This window comes from Myxocyprinus asiaticus, chromosome 37 (assembly GCF_019703515.2).
Source record: "Myxocyprinus asiaticus isolate MX2 ecotype Aquarium Trade chromosome 37, UBuf_Myxa_2, whole genome shotgun sequence".
Taxonomy (NCBI): domain Eukaryota; kingdom Metazoa; phylum Chordata; class Actinopteri; order Cypriniformes; family Catostomidae; genus Myxocyprinus; species Myxocyprinus asiaticus.
Window position 1 is genome coordinate 21960316 of NC_059380.1, and position 26102 is coordinate 21986417.

The window sequence follows — 26102 nt, forward strand, 5'->3', positions numbered from 1 at the left end:
AAACGCTTTTCTTGATTAGTCTTGATTTAAACTGTAATGTTTTACTGGAACTGCATTTTAACTGTTACAGTCAAATTGACAGCTGTTTTTTTCTTTTGTCCCTCAGTGAATGAATTCCCAGTGTTGAAAGCAGATGCTATTAAGTACGTTATGACCTTCAGAAGTCAGGTTGGCAGTTTCTCTTCTTTTACAATGTGACAACATAATTGGTCAAATTGTACAATGTAACTTTATTTACTCAACTGTAAGTGATATGACTTGTGTCTTGTCCTCCAGCTCCCTAAGGAGCAGATTTTGGAGGCAGTTCCTCTGCTGGTGTCCCACCTGCAGGCAGAGAGCACGGTTCAGCACACCTATGCAGCCCATGCCCTGGAGAGACTCTTCACTATGAGAGGAGCCAGCAACTCAACCCTGTGAGATCCTCTCTGAAAATTAGACCGTCTAAATAACTAAACCGCTGCCATGGTGTTTACTAGATAAGCACTTTTGTAAAAAAGTTAAGAAATCTTAGAAGCAGCTAAAAATCTCATCTCCATACTCTGAATTTGATCTTTCTTTTTGAAAACTAATTTGTTTTGTAGCATCTCAGCTGCCGAAATTGCGCCGTTCACAGAACTATTACTCAACAATCTTTTCAAGGCTCTAGCAATCCCTGGCTCATCTGAGAATGAGTACATCATGAAAGGTGCTCTGTTCTTTCTGTTCACATTCACCTCTTTTACAGATTTACATCGGCTTTTTATTTTGTTACAATTTTGCATATCTTTTTACTTAAATATGTACATTGTCCAGTCCCTCCAGGATTTTGCAATCTTGTGATCGCAAGAATTCTTGCAAATTCAACCAATCTCTGGGATATGATTAATCCAGATTAATCTGGAATTCCGTTTTCTCCGACCTAAAAATGTGACCCGCATGAATTGTGTAAATCTGTTAAAAAAAATTAAAAGGAGGGGGGACAATGTCCTGTCTGGTGCATTCTCGATAAGCATTTTTCACCCAAACAAGTGTCATTCAACCTTCACTCGGAACAACTTCACTCACAAACTTCACAGCTGCTTCTGCATCACGCACGCACTTTGTTGAGAGCACGTGAGATGGAGGCTCCTGATTTTCGCCATCAGGACTTCAAGTAAGACAAGTATTTTAATTCATCAAGAGAAATAAAATAGTTGGATATAAAACAGGTTTGAACCGTTGCCTCAGTTGCTGACTGGTAAAAAATCGCTAGCTGCAATTCCAGCGTTACTGACGTGATATTTGCAGTGAAATCGTGAAATTTATCTTCACATATATCAAAGTCTTTCTAGCAAATCAGTCCACTGTCGGCCATCTTTGGAACACTCTTGGGAGGCTATTTCCAGTCATGCCAGTACAGCTCCTATCTACTTGAATGGAGAAAGACCAAAAATGGTTGGTCAAGATTACGATTAAAGAACATTTTAAATCAACAATAAAATCTGACAATACTGGAATCATAAATTGTGATTCTTTACCTCATATTACGCTAAAAAGCAAAATTTTCCCGGCTTGTATAGCTAATGCTCATGCGCATTCTAGAGTTGATTGATAGGTGATGTCTGTATCCAAAAGGAAACATTCCTTTCTACATCCATTGACCGTTGGGCACTCAGCTCCTTGGTTGAGCGTTCCAATTTCTCCCAATTATTTTAATAGAAGTGGCCCATCTCTGCTAAATAATCTCTGACCTATATCAAACTGTTCATCTGTATAATCATAAAACCCTGCAGATACAGTGCAGATATTTGAAAATGTTCAGTCTAGGCTTGGATTACAGATGTAATAAAAATGGACATGAGTTTTTGGGCCCACTCTCTGTAAAAACTGAATTTAAATGCACAATCCAGAAATAATACTAGCCACACAATGAAGAGGGGTCAGCACATATGTAATATAAAATGTTTATTCATTGGCATTTTCACATTAATTGTCTTCGCTGCCCCTCACTTTGCTCTGTACATTTTCCTGCTTTTTTGTGCTTAGCTGATCACATGCCTGCAGTCTCCGCATTATTTGCGGTAGCTTGAAATGTTTGATAATTTCTGCAAATTTTCCGCAGAAAAACTTAAATTTGAGGGAATCCCATCGCTTTTCTTTGTTTGACAGTGGTAAAACAAATGCTCAAAGCTTGAAGCAGTCGCAACATATCCAAATGCACAGCTGCCATTGTATCATCTCCATAGTAACAGTTTAAGCATCTCCACCTTGTCTATGCCACGTTTTGCGTTCACTATCAAAATCCTTGTCTAAACTTTAGCGGGACCACAGACAGCACACAAACATCACAGCTAGTGTTTAATCTTCACCCTGAGTGCTGCAAATGAGACACAAAACCCGCATTTATACACAGAAACCCTAACATTCACTTAAAATCCCCATTAGTTGTGTTGTAAAATGTGATTAGAATTATAATTGCTTAAAACAGTAGGCTAAGAATTTGAAAATGGCAATATATGCTAAACACTTGTATGCTGAAAATAAATATTCATAAATGTTTTTTTTTACTGATATAAATACATCAGTAGAAAATAGATATACATATATGCAACATACAGTATATTTCAAAATATGACAAAAATGGCCATTTTCGTATATCTAACATATTTTATAGAAACATTTGTGGAATGGCCATATGATTTCAATATCAGACAATGTAATAATTGCAACAGGCCTAAATGATTGAATCCTCATGTGTTTTTAGTTTACAGATTTATTTAATGTCTGTATTAACCTTAGAGAACTTGTATTGCGTTGTCTGAGGAAGAACATTTTAATACAAAAATAATTAAGGGTCTTCAATACCCACAGATTTCACCTAAATGTATGGTATTTTTGTGTGTAATTATTTTTTATTGCTAATTGCATATTCAGTTGTTGTGCACTAAAATATTTACATATAGTTGCATTTAGTGTAATTAACACAGTTACAGGGGTATATAGTGATGATTTGTCAGTTTTCACTGCAAAACAAACCAAAAAATGCCGCAAAATTTTAGAAAAGCCTCCGCAAATTCAGTCATTTTGGGCTGTCAAATTCAGGAAAAGGTGCTGCGAAATCCTGGTGGGACTGATTGTCCGCAATAGCAGACTAGCACTGCTCTTAGTATTACAGCAGTTTATAGTGTGTATACTGTGCAAAGTATATGAATTTTCTTCATGCATAGAATAACCAAATAATCTACATTTGCCATAATAAGCAGTATCCACAGAGCAACTACATGGGATACTGTATTCCACAATGCCAGTAATACCAGTCATGATTATTAACAATATTGTCAACCCATTATTTCACTGGGCTGCCAGAAGTAAAGACCTTTAACCACAAAATTGGAATAAAATGCAAAATAATCATTTTTATTTCTGAGATAACTGGACACCACTCACAAAATGTATACTACGTAATGAGGTCATGTGACAACAATGTAGCATCGTGCTATTTTGAAATGTTTGTTACAGATTGCGTACTGTTTCACATATTATTAGTAGGTTGTATTTAGTGTATACTGCACAGTAAGCAGTTATGCTAGTAGTCCGTTGCACACATTAAGGGGATAATTCACCCAAAAATGAAAATTCTCTCATTTACTCACCCTCATGCCATTCCAGATGTGTATGACTTTCTTCTGCAGAACACAAACGAAGATTTTTAGAAGAATATCTCTGCTCTGTAGGTTCCTTTAATGTAATTGAATGGTGGCCAGAATTTTGAAGGTCCAAAAAGCATGTGAAGTTAGCAGAAAAGTAAACCAGTATGATAGGTGTTTGGTGAGAAAAGAATCAATATTTAAGTCCTTTTTTTACTATAAATTCTCCTCCCTGCCCAGTAGGTGGTGATATGCATGAAGAATGTGAATAACCAAAAACAGATTTATAGTAAAATATTGATCTGTTTCTCACCCACACCTAACATATTGCTTCTGATGGATGGATTATGGCATAAACCTCTGGAGTCATATGGATTACTTTTATGTTTCCTTTTTTGAGCTTCAAAGTTCTGGCCACAATTTACTTGCATTGTATGGACCTTAAGAGTGGAGATGTTCTTAGAAAAATCTTCATTCATGTTCAGCAGAAGAAAGAAATCCACATCTGAGATTGCATGAGGGTGAGTAAATGATAAGAGAATTTTCAGTTTGGGGTGAACTATCCCTTTAACCTTGTTCTTGACATTTTCTGTCTTTCTTTCCAGCCATCATGAGGAGCTTTTCGCTCCTGCAGGAAGCCATTGTGCCCTACATCCCCACTCTCATTGGTCAACTCACTCACAAGCTCCTCCTTGTCAGCAAGGTGAGGCAATCACATCTACAGTCTTTTAAAAGAGTCTTGTACTTCCTGTAAGCCCTAAGGGCAGTGTCAGTCATGTGATCCTTGTCTCAGTCCATGGCATTGGATGCACTGGCAGGACACACAGAAATATCCATCCATTAAAGGGGACATTTCCCAAGCAGGACTTGATCCTAAAGGCAGGATGGAACATCTTACAGAAGAAGCGTTGTACGAACACTATGTAAAACAGGTTGAAATTTCAAGCTCCGTCAAATCATCCACACTGCCATTTTATGTGTGTGTTTGTTTTTTTTCCTCTACAGAATCCCAGTAAGCCACATTTCAACCATTACCTGTTTGAGTCGCTGTGCCTGTCCATCAGGATCACCTGCAAGGCAAATTCAGACACTGTGGGCAGCTTCGAAGCAAGCCTGTTTCCTGTGTTTACGGAGATCCTGCAAAATGACGTGCAGGGTGCGTTACATTTTTAATATGCTGTTAATGTAATGAATTATATATATATATATTTTTTTTTTTAATTGTGAACCATATAAATTTTTAGTTTTCTGCCCGTAACCTCTCAATTTTTCTATTTTTGCTATGGTTATTAAAGAAACTCATCAGAACATTATCAGCTCTGCTTCTAAAGACACTGTTTCTCTCTCCTCTTGCCCTGCAGAATTTGTGCCGTATGTCTTTCAGGTGATGTCTCTGCTGCTGGAGATCCACTCCAGCTCCATCCCCTCCTCCTACATGGCCCTGTTTCCTCACCTCCTGCAGCCTGTGCTGTGGGAGCGCACTGGAAACATCCCCCCTCTAGTCCGCCTGCTGCAAGCCTACCTGGAGAAAGGGGCCTCCACCATTGCCAGCACAGCTGCTGACAAAATTGTGAGTAACTTTTAGCATGGGCTCTAGATAACTATTTTTTTTTCTGAATGCAAGGTGTTTGTTGGAAGCATGACAGCAGGGCTCAACACTGTTTTTGTTTAGTATTATTATAATCTATTTAATTTTCCCTGCGGCCAGCATAGTAGTTAATTTTTATTAGCCTCACCAGTATTTCCTACTACAAATACTATATGATGAAAAGCAATTTTTAGCAAGATATTTTCATGTGTCGGAGAAAGTTTATATTTTTCATTACGATTTCTGTATAAACACACATAAGATGTAGTGACAAAGCAGCCCTCACCCGTGTGGGCAAAGGACCAAACCTCTGTTTTGTTTTTGTCTTTCCTTTTCTTTGTAGCCTGGTCTTCTTGGTGTGTTCCAGAAACTCATCGCATCTAAGGCAAATGATCACCAAGGCTTCTATTTGCTCAACAGTATAGTTGAACACATGCCTCCGTAAGAGATGTGGTTTTATGTTTGTTTGTTTTTTTGAGAGAGATAGTACTCGAGTAAACAGCTTTGTTTGTTCTACAACTTTTTTTTTTCTTGGTGTGTGCATTTTTGCAGAGAGTCCATCACTCAGTACAGGAAACAGATTTTCATTCTGCTCTTCCAGAGGCTCCAGAGCTCCAAAACGACAAAGTTTGTTAAGAGTGAGGAATTTATTTATGGCCATGCATTTTACCTCTTACCCCTTGTTTAAATGAGTCATGTGAACACTAATAAAATTACAAATGGTTCCCATTACTGAAACAATTTGTAATTTTATTAGACCTTATTTAAACAATTTGTTTTTCTCTTCACAGGTTTCCTTGTCTTTATCAACCTTTATTGTGTAAAATATGGTGCCATTGCACTGCAGGAAGTCTTTGACGACATCCAGCCAAAGCAAGTTGTTTTCCCATTTTCCTACAAATTTATTCAGAATCTCTCTTTTGAGTATTTTTTTTATTATTATTATTTCAATGATAACCATTCCATAATTTGCAAATCTGATGATTTTTATGACATGACATCAAATGATACCACAGCCAGTACAATAATACTGATTTTATGAGATATACTGTATATACTGAACGTTTTATTCCTAACAGAAGCTTGCACCAAAGCAACTTCCCAAAAAGTGCATGCGTTCGGGACAGTTACTTAAGATTTTGGTAAGCGTTTTTTTTGTTGTTGTTTTCTGTCTTTTCTCAGGATGTTTGGCATGGTTGTGGAAAAGATAATGATTCTTGAGGTGCAGAAAGTATCTGGGCAGGTGGAGAAGAAGATCTGTGCTGTGGGCATAACAAAGATCCTTACTGAGTGCCCTGCCATGATGGACACAGAGTACACCAAACTCTGGTATAAAACACCTCAAGCTTTATTATATCACCTGTACAGTAACAACAGCTTTTAATGTTTGTCTGGATATTTTTACCACCATATATATTTGTGTTCTTGTATACAGAGTACTTAATTCATGTGAATGTCTGTCTATTTTAGAAGGTCCACTTTCATTTGTGTCCTCTTGGGTTAAAGGTACACTAAGTAAGATTTTAGCTGGCTCTTGCTCGTCCCATCGGTCCTAGTAGTGGTAGTGGTATGTCATGTTTGAGACTTGGCTGAAAGCGATATATAAATATGTTATTATTATTGTCATTATTAGTGGTAGTAACTTGGTCAATTGCATGACACAAGTTGTCATGTGCTGTCAACATGGCAATGTCCATGAGGGGGCGACCCACTCCATGTCAAAATTAAACCGCTTTGTGACTCCAGCCAGGTCTCCTAAGCAACCAAATTGGCCCGGTTACTAGGGAGGGTAGAGTCACATGGGGTAACTCCTCAAAGCAGCATTTTACAGTTTTCGGAGACAGCCAACAACACTGACGAAGGACAACAGGATCGGAGCTACACTTTTGTTAGGGCTGTTTTACACAAACTGTGTATTCAGGTTACAGTCTTTTAGGGCTGCCCCCGACCGAAGATTTTCCTAGTCAACTAGTAGTCGTTAGTTTAAGCCATTAGTCGACTAGTTGTCGCACATTTATGATATTCATTTAATTACTTATATATTTCTTGGGGGGCATCAGAAAATGGTTTGAGTTCCAGGGCTGAGAAGGAATGTTATATGTAACATTGCTAACACTGTTCTACATTACAGAGAAATACTAAACCCACTCCATTTCAAAATTAATCTGCTTTGTGACTCCAGCCAGGTCTCCTAAGCAACCAAATTGGCCCGGTTGCTAGGGAGGGTAGAGTCACATGGGGTAACTCTTCGTGGTCGCTATAATGTGGTTCTGTCTCTCGGTGGGGCGCGTGGTGAGTTGTGCGTGGATGCCACGGAGAATAGCGTGAAGCCTCCACACGCGCTATGTCTCCGCGGTAACGCGCTCAACAAGCCACGTGATAAGATGCGAAGATTGACTGTCTTAGGCGAGAAGGCAACTGAGATTCGTCCTCCACCACCCGGATTGAGGCGAGTCACTACGCCACTACGAGGACTTAGATCGCGTTGGGAATTGGGCATTCCAAATTGGGGAGAAAATAAATTTAAACCACTTTAATTGGTTTTCGGATATGACTGGAGTCTGCATCTATTGTGAATGTACTTCATTTTCAACACATTTCTAAAAAAATAAATAATATTCATGTTTATTCATTATACTTTGTGTAAACCTTTATTTAAAAACTTAGTACACCTTTAAAGCACAACTGTGGCTTTTTTTTTTTTTTAAACCTTTTATTTAACAAAAGCAGTTGAAAAACTGTCTGTTTATATGACAGGATATAGCAGAAGTGTTGAACTATTGTTATTGTCATCGAGACATTTAGACAACCCTTTTGGCTTATATAAAAAAACTATACATGTGGTTATGTAATAGACTTGAGACATGGTGTATTTTTTCCCTTAAGGACTCCATTGCTACAGGCCCTAATTGGTCTGTTTGAGTTACCAGAGGACGACAGCATCCCAGATGATGAGCATTTCATAGACATAGAGGACACTCCAGGATACCAGACCGCTTTCTCCCAGCTCGCTTTCGCTGGCAAGAAAGAGCATGACCCTATCGGAGAAGCTGTCAGGAATCCCAAAATCCTCCTTGCTCAGTCCTTACACAAACTCTCCACTGCCTGTCCTGGAAGGGTGAGTATCCAGCACTCATAAGATGACCTACAAATACAAGGTTTAGTGGCGCTCACAGTTTAAATATACTAATTTATAGTGATGTGACAAATCTTATATGGTGGTATTTTTACATGATGATAATAACAGTATACATTTTTGCTGGATGTTTGGTCAATGAAGCCCCTCTCCCACATGCAGTCTCTGTACTTTTCCCTTAGTAGATTTCTAGATGACAACTCTTAAGGGGAACAGCAAACCCAATGAGAATTTTCCCTCTTGCATTCGCACACACAAAAAGAACCCCCGTAGTGACTTCATATAGTGTTGACCATTTTTCTTCTGATGTTATTTTCATGCGCAATTCAATAGCAGCAGCAGCAGCAGCAACAACAACAACAACAACAAGAAAAACAAATTAACAGCTGCATTTGAAAACGTGAGAAGCTGACTTGCTGCCTTATCAGTTAACGGCTTAACCGACAGCATTTTTGAATGAATTAAACTCTTTAGGAAACTGGTCTCAGAACAGTTTAAAAAGCACCTGATTTTCATCCCACCTCTGTATACAGCCTCAAAGCAGCATTTTACAGTTTTCGGATACAGCCAACAACACTGACGAAGGACAACAGGATCGGAGCTACACTTTTGTTAGGGCTGTTTTACACAAACTGTGTATTCGGGTTACAGTCTTTTAGGGCTGCCCCAACCAAAGATTTTCCTAGTCAACTAGTAGTCGTTAGTTTAAGCCATTAGTCGACTAGTTGTCGCACGTTTATGATATTAATTTAATTACTTATTTTTTGGGGGGCATCAGAAAATGGTTTGAGATCCAGGGCTGAGAAAGAATGTTATAAGTAACATTGCTAACACTGTTCTACATTACAGAGAAATACTAAACTGTAATAATGAGCCTTTAAAATATACATTTTACAAGCGCACGCGAAGCGAGCCGTAGCGACACTGGCAAAAGTGGTAATGATTCTGAAGGTTTCGGGAAAACCAGCAAGGAGACTGTCTGAACATTTTGTTAATTTATAGAGAGAAATGCACATTAAGTTAAACATGCAGTAAGTGAGGTACTAATTTAGCTTCCCCACGAACACTTAGATAAGCCTAATAGTGTATATTTATCTAGGTTATCTAACGTTAGATCGAGCGGCCATGCTAAGTGGCTAACATTAGGCTACTTGCATGTTTCAAATGATAAGCCATGTTTGAGGTCAATGAATGATAGGTGAACATTTGCATGTCACCTTCTTGGGGTCATCCTTTACCCTCTCGAAATGATCCCACAATTTGGATTTCCTGCCCGACATAATTACCGCATGGACCAGCCGTGTAAACGATCATGCCTGTCCGTCAATGACTGCGTGACTTCGCCACTTCCTGTGGAGTTTTGCGACCAACCGACAAATCAAAACTTGGTCGACCAAGACTCTTCTCATCGACTAAAAGCAAAAAAAAAAAAAAAAAGTCTAATGCTAAAAGGAACTAAAGTTCCTCATGTGCGAAAACAACGAAAAGTACTAGTTCCAGGTAAATGTACCTAAAATGAGCTTAAGTTCCTGTAGTGGGAAAGGCCTGTATTTTAGTAACCATGTGGTAATGCCTATTTTGTGAAACCCAGTGAATCAAATACTTTACAAATGAAAGGTACTTAATCTAATTTTATTTTATTTTTATTTATTTTTTTCCTATTTATTTGTAAGTTGATGGATGATGGTCCAGATAATAAGATTATTCATAACAAATAAGTCAGGTGTCAGTGCAAAAATGGCTTTTTTCAAATATATTTACTGCAGTATAAACAGTATAGCAAAATCTCTACCAGGTAATGCATTACTACTATTGCACTGTAAATACTATCATAACACGGGCCTTTATAGTAGTCATGGCTCTTAAATGTAAATCTTTTTTTTTTATCTTTTTAATGCTTTGCAAACTTAAACAGTTGGTTTTCTTATATTGAGCATTGTTGTTGCGAATTATACAACATGGTTTTGTCGAGGAGAATTTTTAAGGAGTCTGTAAGAAAGCCTATGCTTTGATGTACTATGACTATATTGTATTAACTGAATGTCCTGTGTGTCAGGTGCCATCCATGTTGAGCACTAGTCTGCCAGCTGAAGCTCTTCAGTTTCTGCAGAGTTACCTCCAGGCCGCTACTGTACAACTGGTGTAGCCTACATGCCCCAAATCCCTCTCCATGCCTATTGAGTTTATCAAGGCCAAGAATTGGGACCTCTGACACCCAGAATACCCAAACTGTTTCAACCAATAAAGAGACAACCAGTGGATTCAACATGACATTCACACATGGAGATGTACCACCCAGCGATACATGGCTGTGTGAAGAAGGGATTTTTAAGGGACTGTTTTGTTTTAATGGATTGCTTGTGAAGCAGCAGGTCAAGCAGGGAATGACCATTCAAGATGTATGCTTGTGTAAAAGAGGCCTGATCATATCGCTGGGTGGGCCATATTGATGTTGGCTTTTTCCTATGTATTATTTGTAGTCCATGCATTACATTCTCATTTAGTTTGGTGTTTAACCCAATAATACATTTGGCAGTATTTTGACATGTCAACCTTTACAAACATAGAAAAGCACTTGGTAGTCAGCAGACATTTGGTGACCTCTCTGAAATCGAAAAGCATTTTCTGTTTGTGATTTTCATTTTTTATTTTTTATTTTTTGTCGTTTTTGGAGATTCTACTGTGAAACTTAATTTCTTTGTTGCATTTGTAATCCACCTGATAGAGACTTAATTTTGTCTTAGTATTTTTGCTGCTCTAATTGTTAATAAAATAAAGCACTTGTTTGACATGCAGGGTTTTTGCTTAGTAAAGATTTACATGTCTTGATTAACAAAGCTCGGAGTCTTACACATGTGGCAAGCCAGAGACCACAATCAATGTATTGTGCTCAGCTGTGTGCTACGTCAGATGCTAAAGCTAATCTAGTTTATTTCACATATGTATGCATTCCAGGCAAGAATGCTTAACATGCTCTATATGAAGACACGCTTTACCTTGATTAGCTATAATCCCAAGCCTGCAAAGAATTTATTGGATAACTTTAATGCCGGGTTCACACATCCTCCGTGAGCGGCACGTTTTCATTTCGGCACCCATATTAACGGATTACACCTTTCACACTGCAAGCGTGAGTCGTGAGGTGAAGTGTCCCAGACGCAGTGAGCGTATAGTTTCGGCATTGAGCCTTTTTTTGCCATGCGGCTCATGCTGAGCTCAGTGGCTCTGGGTGCAGTACAACACAAATAATGAGATTATAGAAGACACAAAGGCGAATCAAAATTATTCAAACCAAACATATAGTACGATACAATTCATATATCTGCATGCAAGTAAACTCAAAATAACTTAAGGAAAGAAAATAATTAATAAACTGCCCGATCTTTTGCCATTCTGTGTATGTATAGTGCATCCGGAAAGTATTCACAGCGCTTCAGTTTTTCCACATTTTGTTATGTTACAGCCTTATTCCAAAATGGATTAAATTCAATATTTTCCTCAAAATTCTACAAACAATACCCCATAATGACAATGTGAAATTAGTTTGTTTGAAATCTTTGCAAATTTATTAAAAATAAAAAATGAAAAGAAATAACAAGTATTCACAGCCTTTGCTCAATACTTTGTTGCAGCACCTTTGGCACCAATTACAGCCTCAATTCTTTTCGAGTATGATGCTACAAGCTTGGCACACCTATTTTTGGGCAGGTTTCTCCCATTCTTCTTTGCAGGACCTCTCAAGCTCCATCAGGTTGGATGGGGAGCGTCGGTGCACAGCCATTTTCAGATCTCTCCAGAGATGTTCAATCGGGTTCAAGTCTGGGCTCTGGCTGGGCCACTCAAGGACATTCACAGAGTTGTCCCGGAGCCACTCCTTTGTTATCTTGGCTGTGTGCTTCCGGTCGTTGTCCTGTTGGAAGATTAACCTTCGCCCCAGTCTGAGGTCCAGAGCGCTCTGGAGCAGGTTTTCATCAAGGATGTCTCTGTACATTGCTGCATTCATCTTTCCCTCGATCCTGACTAGTCTCCCAGTTCCTGCCGCTGAAAAACATCCCCACAGCATGATGCTGCCACCACCTTGCTTCACTGTAGGGATGGTATTGGCCAGGTGATGAGCGGTGCCTGGTTTCCTCCAGACATGACGCTTGCCATTCAGGTCAAAGAGTTCAATCTTTGTTTCTCATGGTCTGAGAGTCCTTCAGGTGCTTTTTGGCAAACTCCAGGCAGGCTGTCATGTGCCTTTTACTGAGGAGTGGCTTCCATCTGGCCACTCTACCATACAGGCCTGATTGGTGGAGTGCTGCAGAGATGGTTGTTCTTCTGGAAGTTTCTCCTCTCTCTACAAATGCTGGAGCTCTGTCAGAGTGACCATCGGGTTCTTGGTCACCTCCCTGACTAAGGCCCTTCTCCCCCGATCGCTCAGTTTGGCGGGGCGGCCAGTTCTAGGAAGAGTCCTGGTGGTTCCAAACTTCCATTTACGGATGATAGAGGCCACTGTGCTCATTGGGACCTTCAATGCTGCAGACATTTTTCTGAACCCTTCCCCAGATCTGTGCCTCGATACAATCCTGTCTCGGAGGTCTACAGACAATCCCTTAGACTTCATGGCTTGGTTTGTGCTCTGACATGCACTGTTAACTGTGGGACCTTATATAGACAGGTGTGTGCCTTTCCAAATCATGTCCAATCAACTGAATTTACAACAGGTGGACTCCAATCAAGTTGTAGAAACATCTCAAGGATGATCAGTGGAAACAGGATGCACCTGAGCTCAATTTTGAGTGTCATGGCAAAGGCTGTGAATACTTATGTACATGTGATTTTTTTTTTTTTTTTTTCGTTTTTTTTTTTTTAATAAATTTGCAAAGATTTCAAACAAACTTGTTTCACGTTGTCATTATGGGGTATTGTTTGTAGAATTTTGAGGAAAATGAATTTAATCCATTTTGGAATAAGGCTGTAACATAAAATGTGGAAAAAGTGAAGCGCTGTGAATACTTTCCGGATGCACTGTAGGTGTACAGTATATACAACATTAACCAATCACAATCAAGTGTGCTGATAAAGATGAAGTGCACACGAGTGCCTGCTGTTGTCCTTGAAGCAGCAATAATCTCAGTTTACTATGATCTTATTAAAGAAAAAATTTGGCGTAGGACCCCAGAGATAACATCTCGGTTATGTATGTAACCTCTGTTACCTGAGACGAAGGGAACGAGACATTGTGTCACTAAGCTAACGCTATGGGGAGTGTCTTTCTATACGACCTAGTTGAAACCTTTCTATAGTAACGCCAATTCTAAAATTGGCTAGGGTGTTTAAGCACCGCCCTTTTAAGCGTGAAGCTGTCCGGTATAAAAGCAGGCAAGCTAACACCTTTCTTCAGAATTTTCGGACTGAAGAACAAGAGCACATTGCTCGCACCTCAAAGAATTGAGTCTGTAGTGCGGTCAGCTTACACAATGTCTCGTTCCCTTCATCTCAGGGAACCAAGGTTACATACGTAACCGAGACTCGGTACACTAGACATTGCGTCACTAAGCTGATGCTATGGGGAACAGAATCCCATCACGCCGCACTACATGACATAACCTTCCAGAGAGAAAACATGACGCAGCCGTCCCACGGGATGGCGACCAACATGAGTATGCCGCAAGCGAATGACCCTCATGGTGGGCCAGGTGGGGAACACTCAGAATGGATATATGAACTGTAGTCATATAGTATGAATTAACCCCTTCACAAACCCAGTCGGAAAGGAAGTTTATTTGTAATGAAAGTGCCTGTGACTTTTGGGAAATACAACGGTCTGAATGCAGGCAGTTGTGTAAAAAGTCAGGGAGCCCGTGCTTAAAAAGAGGGGCATAAGTATATGTTTGGCCAATGAAATAGCAAGCGCTCTAGACTGAGATGACTTGCTATGCTGCAAAACATGTCTTGTAAGGACACACCATTCGCCCATGAAGAAGACTCGCCTCTAGTTGAGTGTGCTTTAACACCAATTGGGCAATTTGTACCCTGCGACTCGTAAGCCAGGGCGATCGCATCAATGATCCAGTGAGAAAGTCTTTGCTCGGAGAAGGGCATTCCTTTCATGCGTCCTCCATAGCACACAAAGAGCTGGTTAGACAGTCAGAATTGGCGGGTGCGCTCAACGTATGCGTGTAGCGCTCGCAGAGGGCATAACAAATGCAAGGACTGTCCCTCATCCGAATTAAATGGAGGAGGAAAAAAGGCTTGAAGGTGAACCAACTGTGCTCTGAAGGGTGTGGTTACAATCTTAGGCACACAGCCTTTTCTGGGTTTGACAGTGGTTTTTGAAAGACCCGGACCAGTCTTAAAAGAAAGCACACACTTCATCATAGTCCAGAGGCTCGAAGGGAGGCCCGCGTGCACTTTTAGGACCAAAATTAGGTCCCAAGTTGGGACTGTGGCCGGGCGAGGGGGATTTAGCCCCTTAAGGAATTAGGATTAAATCATGTTTGCCTATTGAGGTGCCGGCTTCAGGTGCGTAATACGCAGATATAGTCACCACAAACATTGAGCATTGACTGAGTGAGTCGAGTGTCCAGTCACTTTTAAAGAAATGTACACATTTCAGGTATGGGGCAGTTCACTGGGTCTTTGCCGTGTGAAAAGCACCGATTAGTGAACACATTCCATTTCAGTGCATAAAGGCATCTCGTGGACTGTGCTCTAGCCTGTAAAATGGTGTTCATAACCGACTGAGCCAATTCTGACTCATCTGCTGTGCTCCGTTCAAAGGCCACACATGTAGGCTTCACAGCTCTGGCTTGGGATGCCAAATCGTGCCTTGTGTTTGAGAGAGAAGGTCTCTCTTCAGCGGTATTTCCCATGGAGGCCCTTCCAGTATTTCTACCATCTCCAGAAACCAGGACTGATTGGGCCATTTCGGCACAATTAACAGGACTGTTTTCATGTCCAGTCTGACTTTGCTGATGACAGAATGGAGGCACACCGGGGGAAACACATACTTGCATTTTTGCCAGCCATACGTGGGCCAGCGCATCCTGGTGACAGATAAGGCACTATTGTTGTGTTGTCCGAACGAATCAGAATGTGGTGATTCACGATGTTGGAATGAAAAGCTCTCAAGACTAGAAAGACAGCCAGTAGCTCTAGGCAGTTGACATGCCACGCCCATTTCGCACCTGTCCAGGTGTCAAAAGTCGGGCTGTGGTTAGCACTTTCCTTCTGAAAATTTGACCCTGCATAGCACCCTGTTGGTTGGAAAGGAATTCTAACAGTCAATTTTAGCACTAGTGAATGTTTTTTGTATGTACAGATTCATTCCGTGTTACAAATACATGTTACAGTACAGTATGTTACGTGTACAGGAAAAACAAACTCACTCCTGATTTCTCTCTTCAGGATTAAAATTGGTCCCCATGATAAAACAGTTTACTTCTACAGGTAGTAGGCAACTTGCTCTTTACGTCCTGTGAATCGACTCATTGGCTTTTTGCCTTAAACTGTTGATGTCTTTAGCTGCATGGAACTGGATGAAGTATTATGGGATGGCTAAGAGGATTTCACGTGGCCATTAGCAACCTGCTGCTGCTGTTGCTCTTTGGTCTTAATGAAGGAATACTTGTCACCACCCATGAAACGATATGTTGCAACATTAGCATCCCAGGGGAGCAACCTAAGCAAAAGAATGACAGAAAAATGTATGCATATGTCTGATTATAAGATTCACTATCCATAATATAATTCAAAGAAAAGGTACTTATGCTCACGAGAGAAAGGCGAAGTACGTTATGTGAGGGATGCAGATAATTTGCTCGTCAGACAGAATGGCCTTCATGGACTGCTGAACACAGTAAAGAGGATCCAGTAGGGGAATCAGGCCTTGGAGTTCCTCCCTGAAAATATAGACATGCAAGAGTAAAAGTGATGGTTAACAGACATCTAATGTGTGTTAAGATTTCATGTTCACTGCCTAATGTCTATGGCCATGTTTTAAATGGGAGAAAAAGAAGTCCCACATTACAGGTAAAAGAGCAATCACCTTTTAGATACAGACACTGCCTATCAATCCACTCGAGCATGCGCATTAGCTAGACAAGCTGGGAAAATAGTTTTTTTTTTAGCATGATCTGAGCTAAAGAAGCACAATTTACGATACCAGAGTTGACAGATTTTACAGCTGATTTGAAATGTTCTTTGATTGTAATCTTGACTAACCATTTTAGAGATTTCGGTCTTACCACATTCAAGTAGGAGCTGTACTTGCTGCTTGTTTGAAAAAAGAACTGCCCAGTCAGCCCGAGAGCATTTTAAAGATGGCCGCCGAGTGGACTGACTTGGAAAGGAACTTTAATTACAGTAAGTCAAACAGCTAGCTAGATAGTCAGACAGACTGTCACATAAACAGTAGTCAGATAAACCATTGGATAGATAGAGAGACTGGGTAACTTAAAGGAATGTTCCGGGTTCAATACAAGTTAAGCTCAATCGACAGCATTTGTGGCATAATGTTAATTACCACAAAAATTTATTTTGACTTGTCCTGCCTTTTCTTTATAAAAAGAAAAATCCAAAAATGTTCCAGTGAGACACTTACAATGGAAGTGAATGGGGGCCAATCCGTAAACATTAAAATACTCACTGTTTCAAAAGTATAGCCACAAGACACAGGATATATGTGTAAACATGATTTAATTGTGATAAAATCACTTACTAACCTTTTCTGTGTAAAGTTATAGCCAGTTTTACAACTTCGTTACCATGACGATGTAATGTCAACAAACACTAAAACGACTGTAAAAATTATGATTTAAACAACTTTACAGTTCAAATAATACACACATTTTAACGGAAGAATTAATGCAAGTGCTTTTATAAAATTATAAACTTCTGTTTAAACCCTCCAAAAATTGCACCCATTCACTTCCATTGTAAGTGCCTCACTGTAACCTTGATTTTTGCTTTTTTTTTAAGAGGAGGGACAAATCGAAAGAGCTTAATTTGTATTGAACCCGGAATATTCCTTTAAAGAAGATCAAAGGACTTTAGTGGGTTTGTTTACATGTGAATTTTTGACAGTTTGATTTTGAATTAACGAGCATTCCACTGGCCCATTCAAACATTCTGTCAATGTAAGTCTATCACCCTATCTACACCGGATGTGTCGACACAAACATTCTAAACCATTTCATTTGTGTAGTAGTGCGTGCAGCGCAAAATGGAACGGGACACCCGTTTATTGTCAATGCGACAGTCATGCCGCGATGGACGCGCCATAACAGACACTTCCAGTTTAGACAGCATCATTGATTATAATGGGGTTGATTATCATTTTTATTTTGCTCTGTAATGCCATGGACTATGCATAACAATGTAATATAATAATTACACAAAATAAACTTTTTTTTTTTTTTCTGTATAGCTGCTTTTTTTCAAATTAAATTAAAAAACACTTTGCCAATCCAACATAACCATTTGTATTTCCAAGATGAAAACTGGAAGCCACTCATTTAATTAAACATGCATAGTGTGGTCATGTGACATCAGTGTAGCACACTTTCATTCAAAATGTGCATCATGGTTTCTCATACTACTTAAAAAAATATAGTAAGCAATATACAGTATGTACTCCGCAGTATGCAGTACACTAGGATTCCATTCTGAACATAGCCTGTGGGATTAATGACTGATTCATAGTTTCCATTTACAATTTCCTGGTTTCCCACCTGATTTGGCATCCAGCAAACATGCCAGTGTTGACGATGTATGGGCAAATCAGGGTGGTTTTCACCCCATCCACACCATCCTCTGTCAACAAACTATGGGTTAAAGATTCATGGAAGCCTACTGCTCCAAATTTACTCACACAATAATCCTACACCAAGAGAAACGAAAACACAATCAGTCAACATGCTTGCATAGATACAGCACATTTAAAGGCCCCTGCACACTTCATATGAAATCAAAGAACAAACAAATGTAATGTCATTTAGAACAAAATCTGGCCAAAACAAAAGTGTTTTTGAGTTTGTTTCGGTGGTTCGTAACAGCACGCAAGGGCAAACTTTTAGGAAAACTTCATACCGTCTGATAAACACCTTACTACCATTGGTCCACATCATCGGTAGGTGTAACCAGGGGCTCCACCTGCTTTGAGGCCAACAGCTAATTCCAGTTACATTGTTCAGTCAGTTAAGATCAGTCAACATTAATACACCTTACACACTTAAATGCACATTAACTCTGTTCTTTGATATGCTGCTTTACTCATGTGCCGTATCCAGCAGAAAGCCATTCACACATCTGCCCAAAGATATTCCTATTATTACTCTTTTTTTCTGTATTCCACCCATTAAAATTATTTTATACACCCATCTTTGTAGTAGTATCAGTGTCATCATAAATTACAAAAACAGTGTTATTACTGTAACTCATATGGCATGTTAGCGCATTAGCACCATGAAAGCAAAAGGAAACATGACAAAATACACATTATCTACTGCATATATATTACATTAAGTAATCACTGAGTAGACAATACAGCTTCTTTTACTGATCTCGTGTGAATTCCTCTCATAGAATGAGGCATGGTGTCATTGATAACACATTTTAATGTCATATTAGTTTATGTTTTACATCTACTCTTGAGCATTCTCATATTTAAATGTACCTTGCCCAGTGGTGTGGCCTGTGTCTGAATGTTCGCAAACAGTATGTCATTACTCAGCTGTTTCGAACTTCTTTTTGGCTCTGAGCGAAGAAGGACTTCGCCTTGAGTGTGCCAGGGCCTTTACAGTAGATACATTTTCACATACTGTAAATTTTACTCTAAAGTTTATATCAAGCAAACAAACATTGAATAAAAGAAACAAAACTCCAATTTTGATTTCATGGGGTCATATTGCATCTTACAAATGATTGCAGACAGTTTTACAACATTTCAAATGTGTTATGCTTACCTCTACAGACCAAGAGTGCTTGCAACAGTAACAATATGTCCATGATTCCTAACTTTCATTTGAGGCAGAAAGGCTTTTGTCATCTGTTAAAGCAGAAAAAAAAAAAAAAACAGTAAGTGTGGTTTATCACACTTATGAAACTGTAAAAGCCTTCCAGCTTAGATCAGGAGGTTGCTTGACTGGGTGGTTTCTTGACATGAGTCACATGTTCTATCACTGCTATTGTACTAAACTAGCCCTTGAGTTACAGTAAGAAGATAATGTTTGTGAATTCCTAAGTAATTGGAGCTGTTTCTTGCTGCTTTGTAAGCATATTGTCAAGTGTTTGAGCTGATTGTGACTCATGGTATTTGTTTGTTGTAGGGGGTCACATGGGCTGAACGCTGTATAGTGTTGAATATGCAATGTATATCAAAGCTGCCGGACTTGCTGTGAGGACTTTGCTTTCTGACAAGACATATCTAGAAAAAGCACCAGAGTGGCTTAAAGTGAAGTGATATATTATTTACTAGATCTGAACATTTACTGAATGGTGCTGCATGAGTTATGCTATGTTCCAATTTTGGGGTAGGGATTTGTTTAAAATCCCTTACCCTAAAGTATGAGCAATAGCTTAATAATAATGACAGGGTAACAGTCTTTTGTTGCTATGATTAGTAACTCAACAAACTGGTGCATAATGTCTTGTAATGAACTCGTAAACCATAGACCTTATTCACACTAGCGCCATCTTTGATTTTTAATGGGAATGACAACGAGGCTGTGAGGGATAGACTTACAGTCTCTTTAATGGACTGTACTGCAGTTTAAAGTGTTTTTAGATCGTTCCGTGGACAAAACATTGAAACATTTTATTTTCAAGAACTCTCAGTGGACAAAACACTCCAGACAACATGAGTTGTGGAAAATTAGATGTGATCTAGGAGCTTAACACAGCTTTATACCGTTCGTGCCATGGAAGAGATGGTAAGTCTATCCCTCAGCCTCGTTGTCATTCACATTAAAAATCAAAGATGGCACTAGCGTGAATAAGGTCTATTATTCAACATTCTGAAGAGCGACTTGTGGTTATATGCTGTTTCTAAGCCCTTAGTGTGAACCTTTTTAATTAAGCAGATTATAACAACTCCAGGTTTTGATCCCTTGATGGTGCCTTTCTGTTAATTATATAGTTTTCAATTCAATATCCTCTTGAAGTCCAACAGCATCCATCATGTGTAGTCAAAAGTATTTAGACTTTATCAGCAATGGCAGCACACAGGATAGGATGTCCACTTTTCAGACAGGAATGCTAAATCTGGCTCCTGGAGAAATACTTCCTGCAAAGTCCTCAAACACACCTGCTGAACCAGCTATTTAAGATCTTTAAGTTTACTTAAATATTACTGACAGCCCTTACAAACTGGTGGCGGTACTACAGTAACAGTATCCATTGGTAATACCATGGTACTTTTGTATATACAGTACAGTGGTACGGAACAATTATTATATTCTTGTTCCACAGTATTTTAATGGAACTTCAAAGAATATTATGAAATTACTATACATGTCCAAAAAACATGATACTTTGATACCATAAAACGATGATATACTGTATGCAGTAGTACTGAATGATTTGCAATAGGGCTGCAAAATGAATAAAAAAAAGACTTGAAATATTACAGTTACAGCTGTTGCAATTAATCAATCCTGAAAAGTGGCAATTACATATTTACAACATTTAGGTTTTTTTTTTTTTTTTTTTTTTTAAATGTGCGAAGAATCCAATGACAAATCAAACATTTAAATCAGTCTATCGGCATATCAATAAGGCAACCTAATATTTTTGTATTGTTGCATTGGTAATTTTCTGTGTGTAGTTTCTAAAAAAAAAAATTTGAATAACAGGGTATTTTGTTTTTATTTTTTTTTTCATGGAAAAAAAAAAAGTAACTCAGGAACACAGCTCGTCTCAGCTTGTCTCTATAGCCGACATAAAGAATATGGAATGCAGTTGTCCAACACAAAATAAGTATTTTATTTAAATTCTATTTATGGCACCCACACAAAACTCAATTACAATATCAAGGGAAATAATCAACTATTTTGATTTTTGTCATAATCGTGCAGCCCTAAGTTGCATATTCATGCACCATTGTATTTATATTTTTCCAAGGTACTTCAAAGAATACCATGATATTTCCATGGTACATGGATTTTGGTAGGCTACTGTGTGATCATCATATACCTGCACTGTGGTGCTCATATGGTTCTCCAAGGTACTTAAAAAAAAAAAAGAAAAGAAAAGAAAAGAAATGTATTACCATTGTACATTTAAAAAATAAAAAAATTTAAAAAAAAATCACAGTATTACCAAAAAAGTGCTACTATAGTACATATACCAAAAACATGGTTTTATTATGGTATATGTACAAAAACATGCTAACACCATGGTACTTCGATAAATAGCCTACCATGGTACTGAATAATTACAGTATTCATGTAGCATGGTATTTAGAAGGTACTCCAAGGTACTTTAAAGAATATAATGAAATAGCCATCCACATTTTGATACTGAAAGATTATTAATGCACCATAGTATTTACAAGATATTCAAATTATATTCCAATCTTCAGAGAATACCATGGCATTACTCTAATATGTTCCCCCTCCCCCCCAAAAAATGGTGCAATCATGGTGTCCAAAAAAACAAAACAATCTCTCTCTCTCTCTCTCTTTCTCTCTCTTTCTATATATATATGTACAGTACTGTGCAAAAGTCTTAGGCACAAAAGCATTTGTCTTAAGATGGTTATTTATATCTTCAGCTTTAGTGTGTCAATAGGAAATATAAATGTTAGACTCCCAAACATTACTTTTGCAAATAGAAACGATTAGAATAGAAGAACAGGGAGCCCTGCAACAGATGTCATGGCCCCCACAAAGCCTCCCACTGAATATTGTGTCAGTCTGAGATTACATGAAGAGACAGACGTAATTGAGACAGCCTAAATAGAAGAACTGTGGCAAATTCTCCAAGAAGCTTGGAACATCCTATTTGCCAACAACCAAGAAAAACTGTGTCCAGGTGTACCTAGGAGAATTTGTGCTGTTTTAAAGGCAAAGTTGGTCACACCAAATATTGATTTAGCTTTTTTATGTTTACTGGACTTTGTATGACATTAAGTGATAAATGAAAACTATTTTTTTTATTCACTCATTATTTTTGAAGACATCCTCACTATGTAACATTTTTCACAAGTGCCTAAAACTTTTGTACAATACTGTGTATATATATATATATATATATATACACACACAGCTGTGCTAAAAGTTTGTGAAATTTTGGCATTGATTTTGAAAATATGACTGATCATGCAAAAAAACTGTCTTTTATTTAAGGATAGTGATCATATGAAGCCATTTATTATCACATAGTTGTTTGGCTCCTTTTTAAATCATAATGATAACAGAAATCACCCAAATGGCCCTGATCAAAAGTTTACATACCCTTGAATGTTTGGCCTTGTTACAGACACACACAAGGTGACACTCACAGGTTTAAATGGCAATTTAAGGTTAATCTCCCACACCTGTGGCTTTTTAAATTGCAATTAATGTCTGTGTATAAATAGTCAATGAGTTTGTTAGCTCTCATGTGGATGCACTGACCAGGCTAGATACTGAGCCATGGGGAGCAGAAAAGAACTGTCAAAAGACCTGCGTAACAAGGCAATGGAACTTTATAAAGATGGAAAAGGATATAAAAAGATATCCAAAGCCTTGAAAATGCACAGTCAGTTCTGTTCAATCACTTATTAAGAAGTGGAAAATTCAGGGATCTCTTGATACCAAGCCAAGGTCAGGTAGACCAAGAAAGATTTCAGCCAAAACTGCCAGAAGAATTGTTCGGGAAACAAAGGAAAACCCACAGGTAACCTCAGGAGAAATACAGGCTACTCTGGAAAAAGATGGTGTGATTGTTTCAAGGAGCACAATACGACAATACTTGAACAAAAATGAGCTGCATGGTCGTGTTGCCAGAAAGAAGCCTTTACTGCGCCAATGCCACAAAAAAGCCTGGTTACAATATGCCCGACAACACCTTGACAGGCCTTACAGCTTCTGGAACACTGTAATTTGGAGTGACGAGACCAAAATAGAGCTTTATGGTCACAACCATAAGCGCTGTGTTTGGAGAGGGGTCAACAAGGCCTATAGTGAAAAGAATACCATCCCCACTGTGAAGCATGGTGGTGGCTCACTGATGTTTTGGGGGTGTATGAGCTCTAAAGGCACGGGGAATCTTGTGAAAATTGATGGCAAGATGAATGCAGCATGTTATCAGAAAATACTGGCTGACAATTTGCATTCTTCTGCACGAAAGCTGCGCATGGGATGCTCTTGGACATTCCAGCACGACAATGAACCTAAGCACAAGGCCAAGTTGACCTTCCAGTAGTTACAGCAGAAAAAGGTGAAGGTTCTGGAGTGGCCATCACAGTCTCCTGACCTTAATATCATCGAGCCACTCTGGGGAGGTTCATGCAAGACGACCAAAGACTTTGCATGACCTGGAGGCATTTTGCCAAGACGAATGGGCAGCTATACCACCTGCAAGAATTTAGGGCCTCATAGACAACTATTACAAAAGACTGCACGCTGTCATTGATGCTAAAGGGGGCAATACACAGTATTAAGAACTAAGGGTATACAGACTTTTGAACAGGGGTCATTTCATTTTTTTCTTTGTTGCCATGTTTTGTTTTATGATTGTGCCATTCTGTTATAACCTACAGTTGAATATGAATCCCATAAGAAATAAAAGAAATGTATTTTGCCTACTCACTCATGTTTTCTTTAAAAATGGTACATATATTACCAATTCTCCAAGGGTATGCAAACTTTTGAGCACAACTGTGTGTGTGTGTGTATATATATATATATATATATATATATATATATATATATATATATACTATATTGCCAAAAGTATTCGCTCACCCATCCAAATAACTGAATTCAGGTGTTCCAATCACTTCCATGGCCACAGGTGTATAAAATGAAGCACCTAGGCATGCAGACTGCTTCTACAAACATTTGTGAAAGAATGGGCCGCTCTCAGGAGCTCAGTGAATTCCAGCGTGGTACTGTGATAGGATGCCACCTATGCAACAAGTCCAATTGTGAAATTTCCTCGCTACTAAATATTCCACAGTCAACTGTCAGTGGTATTATAACAAAGTGGAAGCAGTTGGGAATGACAGCAACTCAACCACGAAATGGTAGGCCACGTAAAATGACAGAGCGGGGTCAGCGGATGCACAGAGGTCACCAACTTTCTGCAGAGTCAATTACAGCGAAGACTGTGAGCCAGGCCTTCCCGTCCAACATCAGTGTCTGACCTCACAAATGCGCTTCTGGAAGAATGGTCAAAAATTCCCATAAACACACTCCTAAACCTTGTGGAAAGCCTTCCCAGAAGAGTTGAAGCAGTTATAGCTGCAAAGGGTGGGCCAACTTCATATTAAACCCTATGGATTAAGAATGGGATGTCACTTAAGTTCATATGCGTCTAAAGGCAGATGAGCGAATACTTTTGGCAATATAGTGTATATATACACATATATACATGGCAATACCATGATAAACTTGATTTAGAGCAGGGTTTGAATTAAACTTTAGATCTCTAAGAAGCAGGAGCATTCCTGAGGGTCTCACCCAGAACAGGGCATGGCAGTTCACCCACAGATTCCTCTCCAGCAGTTCATCGGGGCACTCCAGCAGCCGTCACCCCACCATGACCCCCGCGTTGTTAACCAACATGCTGATGTCACCCACCTCTTGCCGCACGCGGTCAGCGGTTTCATAGACTCTCTCGTGTTTGGATGGGTCCACGGTGTACATGTGCACTATGCAGCCCAGTTCCCTCACCTGTCTTGCAGTGTACTCGTTGGCCTCGGTGTTGCAGTCCCAGAGCACGAGTTCAGCCCCCTCTCTGGCGAACTCCAGCGCGAAGAGCCGGCTGAGCCCTGTGCCCGTGATCAGACACAGCTCCCCATCCACTGACTTAAGACGCGGCAGAGGATAGTGCGAAGCATTGCACACATGATGGTGTATGTCTGGTCAATGAGCATTAACACCAGATCTATCAGCACTATCATTGTTTTATTCTGTTTGTTCAATAATAAAACATATGCATGTGAACACAACCCATCTCTGCATTTGACTGTGTGGCTGTGGTTTATATAATCACTGCTGGATTAACTACTGGTTTTATCCACCACCACCACCATCTGAGATATTTTCTTTGCTTTTTTCCTTTACATTAATGAAGTTTGGTAGAAGCTTGTTCATCTAGGCCTGCCAATCATATCCCAAGGATATATAAGGGCTGCTTCGCTCGTACCGTTGACGATTCTTCCGGCATCCCTCCACCTTCCCATCTCCACCTTAATATTTCATAATGCCTATACCAATTATCATTTCAAAACTGTCTTTCCATTTCCTGCTTTAGTCAGATAGTCCAACCTTCACATGCCCAAGGAGCCCCACCTAAACCAATTCAGGGACACCCAAAGTGAGATTTTCAACTATTACAACTTTCATTAAAAGGGTCAAATTTTTCTTGATCTTTTAAAATATAGGAGGTCATTGTACTATAAAAACATATTGTAAATTTCAGAACTCAAAACTTCCTTCTAACTGCAAAAAGAGCATTTGTTGAAACCAAGCTGTCAAAACGACTCATTCTCTACTTCCTCCACATTGCGATGTCACACTGTGGTAAACATTTGCATCTGACCACCTCCACAACAAAACATCAACGCCTACTTTACCTTATC

General features: G+C 39.2%; 1 protein-coding gene and 1 pseudogene across 4 annotated transcripts in view; one reads left to right on the forward strand and one right to left on the reverse strand.

Annotated features, from left to right (window-relative positions):
- LOC127427634 (exportin-2-like) overlaps positions 1 to 11118 on the forward strand; it is a 32288-nt gene extending 21170 nt beyond the window's left edge. For all 4 annotated transcript variants that reach the window (XM_051675310.1, XM_051675311.1, XM_051675312.1 and 1 more), the window contains exons 14-25: positions 107 to 168; positions 277 to 413; positions 582 to 685; positions 4211 to 4308; positions 4611 to 4761; positions 4967 to 5175; positions 5537 to 5634; positions 5746 to 5831; positions 5985 to 6066; positions 6376 to 6522; positions 8080 to 8311; positions 10386 to 11118. In XM_051675310.1, coding sequence (XP_051531270.1) covers positions 107 to 168; positions 277 to 413; positions 582 to 685; positions 4211 to 4308; positions 4611 to 4761; positions 4967 to 5175; positions 5537 to 5634; positions 5746 to 5831; positions 5985 to 6066; positions 6376 to 6522; positions 8080 to 8311; positions 10386 to 10475 — 1496 coding nt within the window. In that variant the 3' untranslated portion in view covers positions 10476 to 11118. The remainder of the gene's footprint in view (positions 1 to 106; positions 169 to 276; positions 414 to 581; positions 686 to 4210; positions 4309 to 4610; positions 4762 to 4966; positions 5176 to 5536; positions 5635 to 5745; positions 5832 to 5984; positions 6067 to 6375; positions 6523 to 8079; positions 8312 to 10385) is intronic.
- Positions 11119 to 13344: 2226 nt separating this feature from the next.
- On the reverse strand, positions 13345 to 25421 carry LOC127427785 (retinol dehydrogenase 10-like; annotated as a pseudogene).
- Positions 25422 to 26102: the final 681 nt, after the last annotated feature.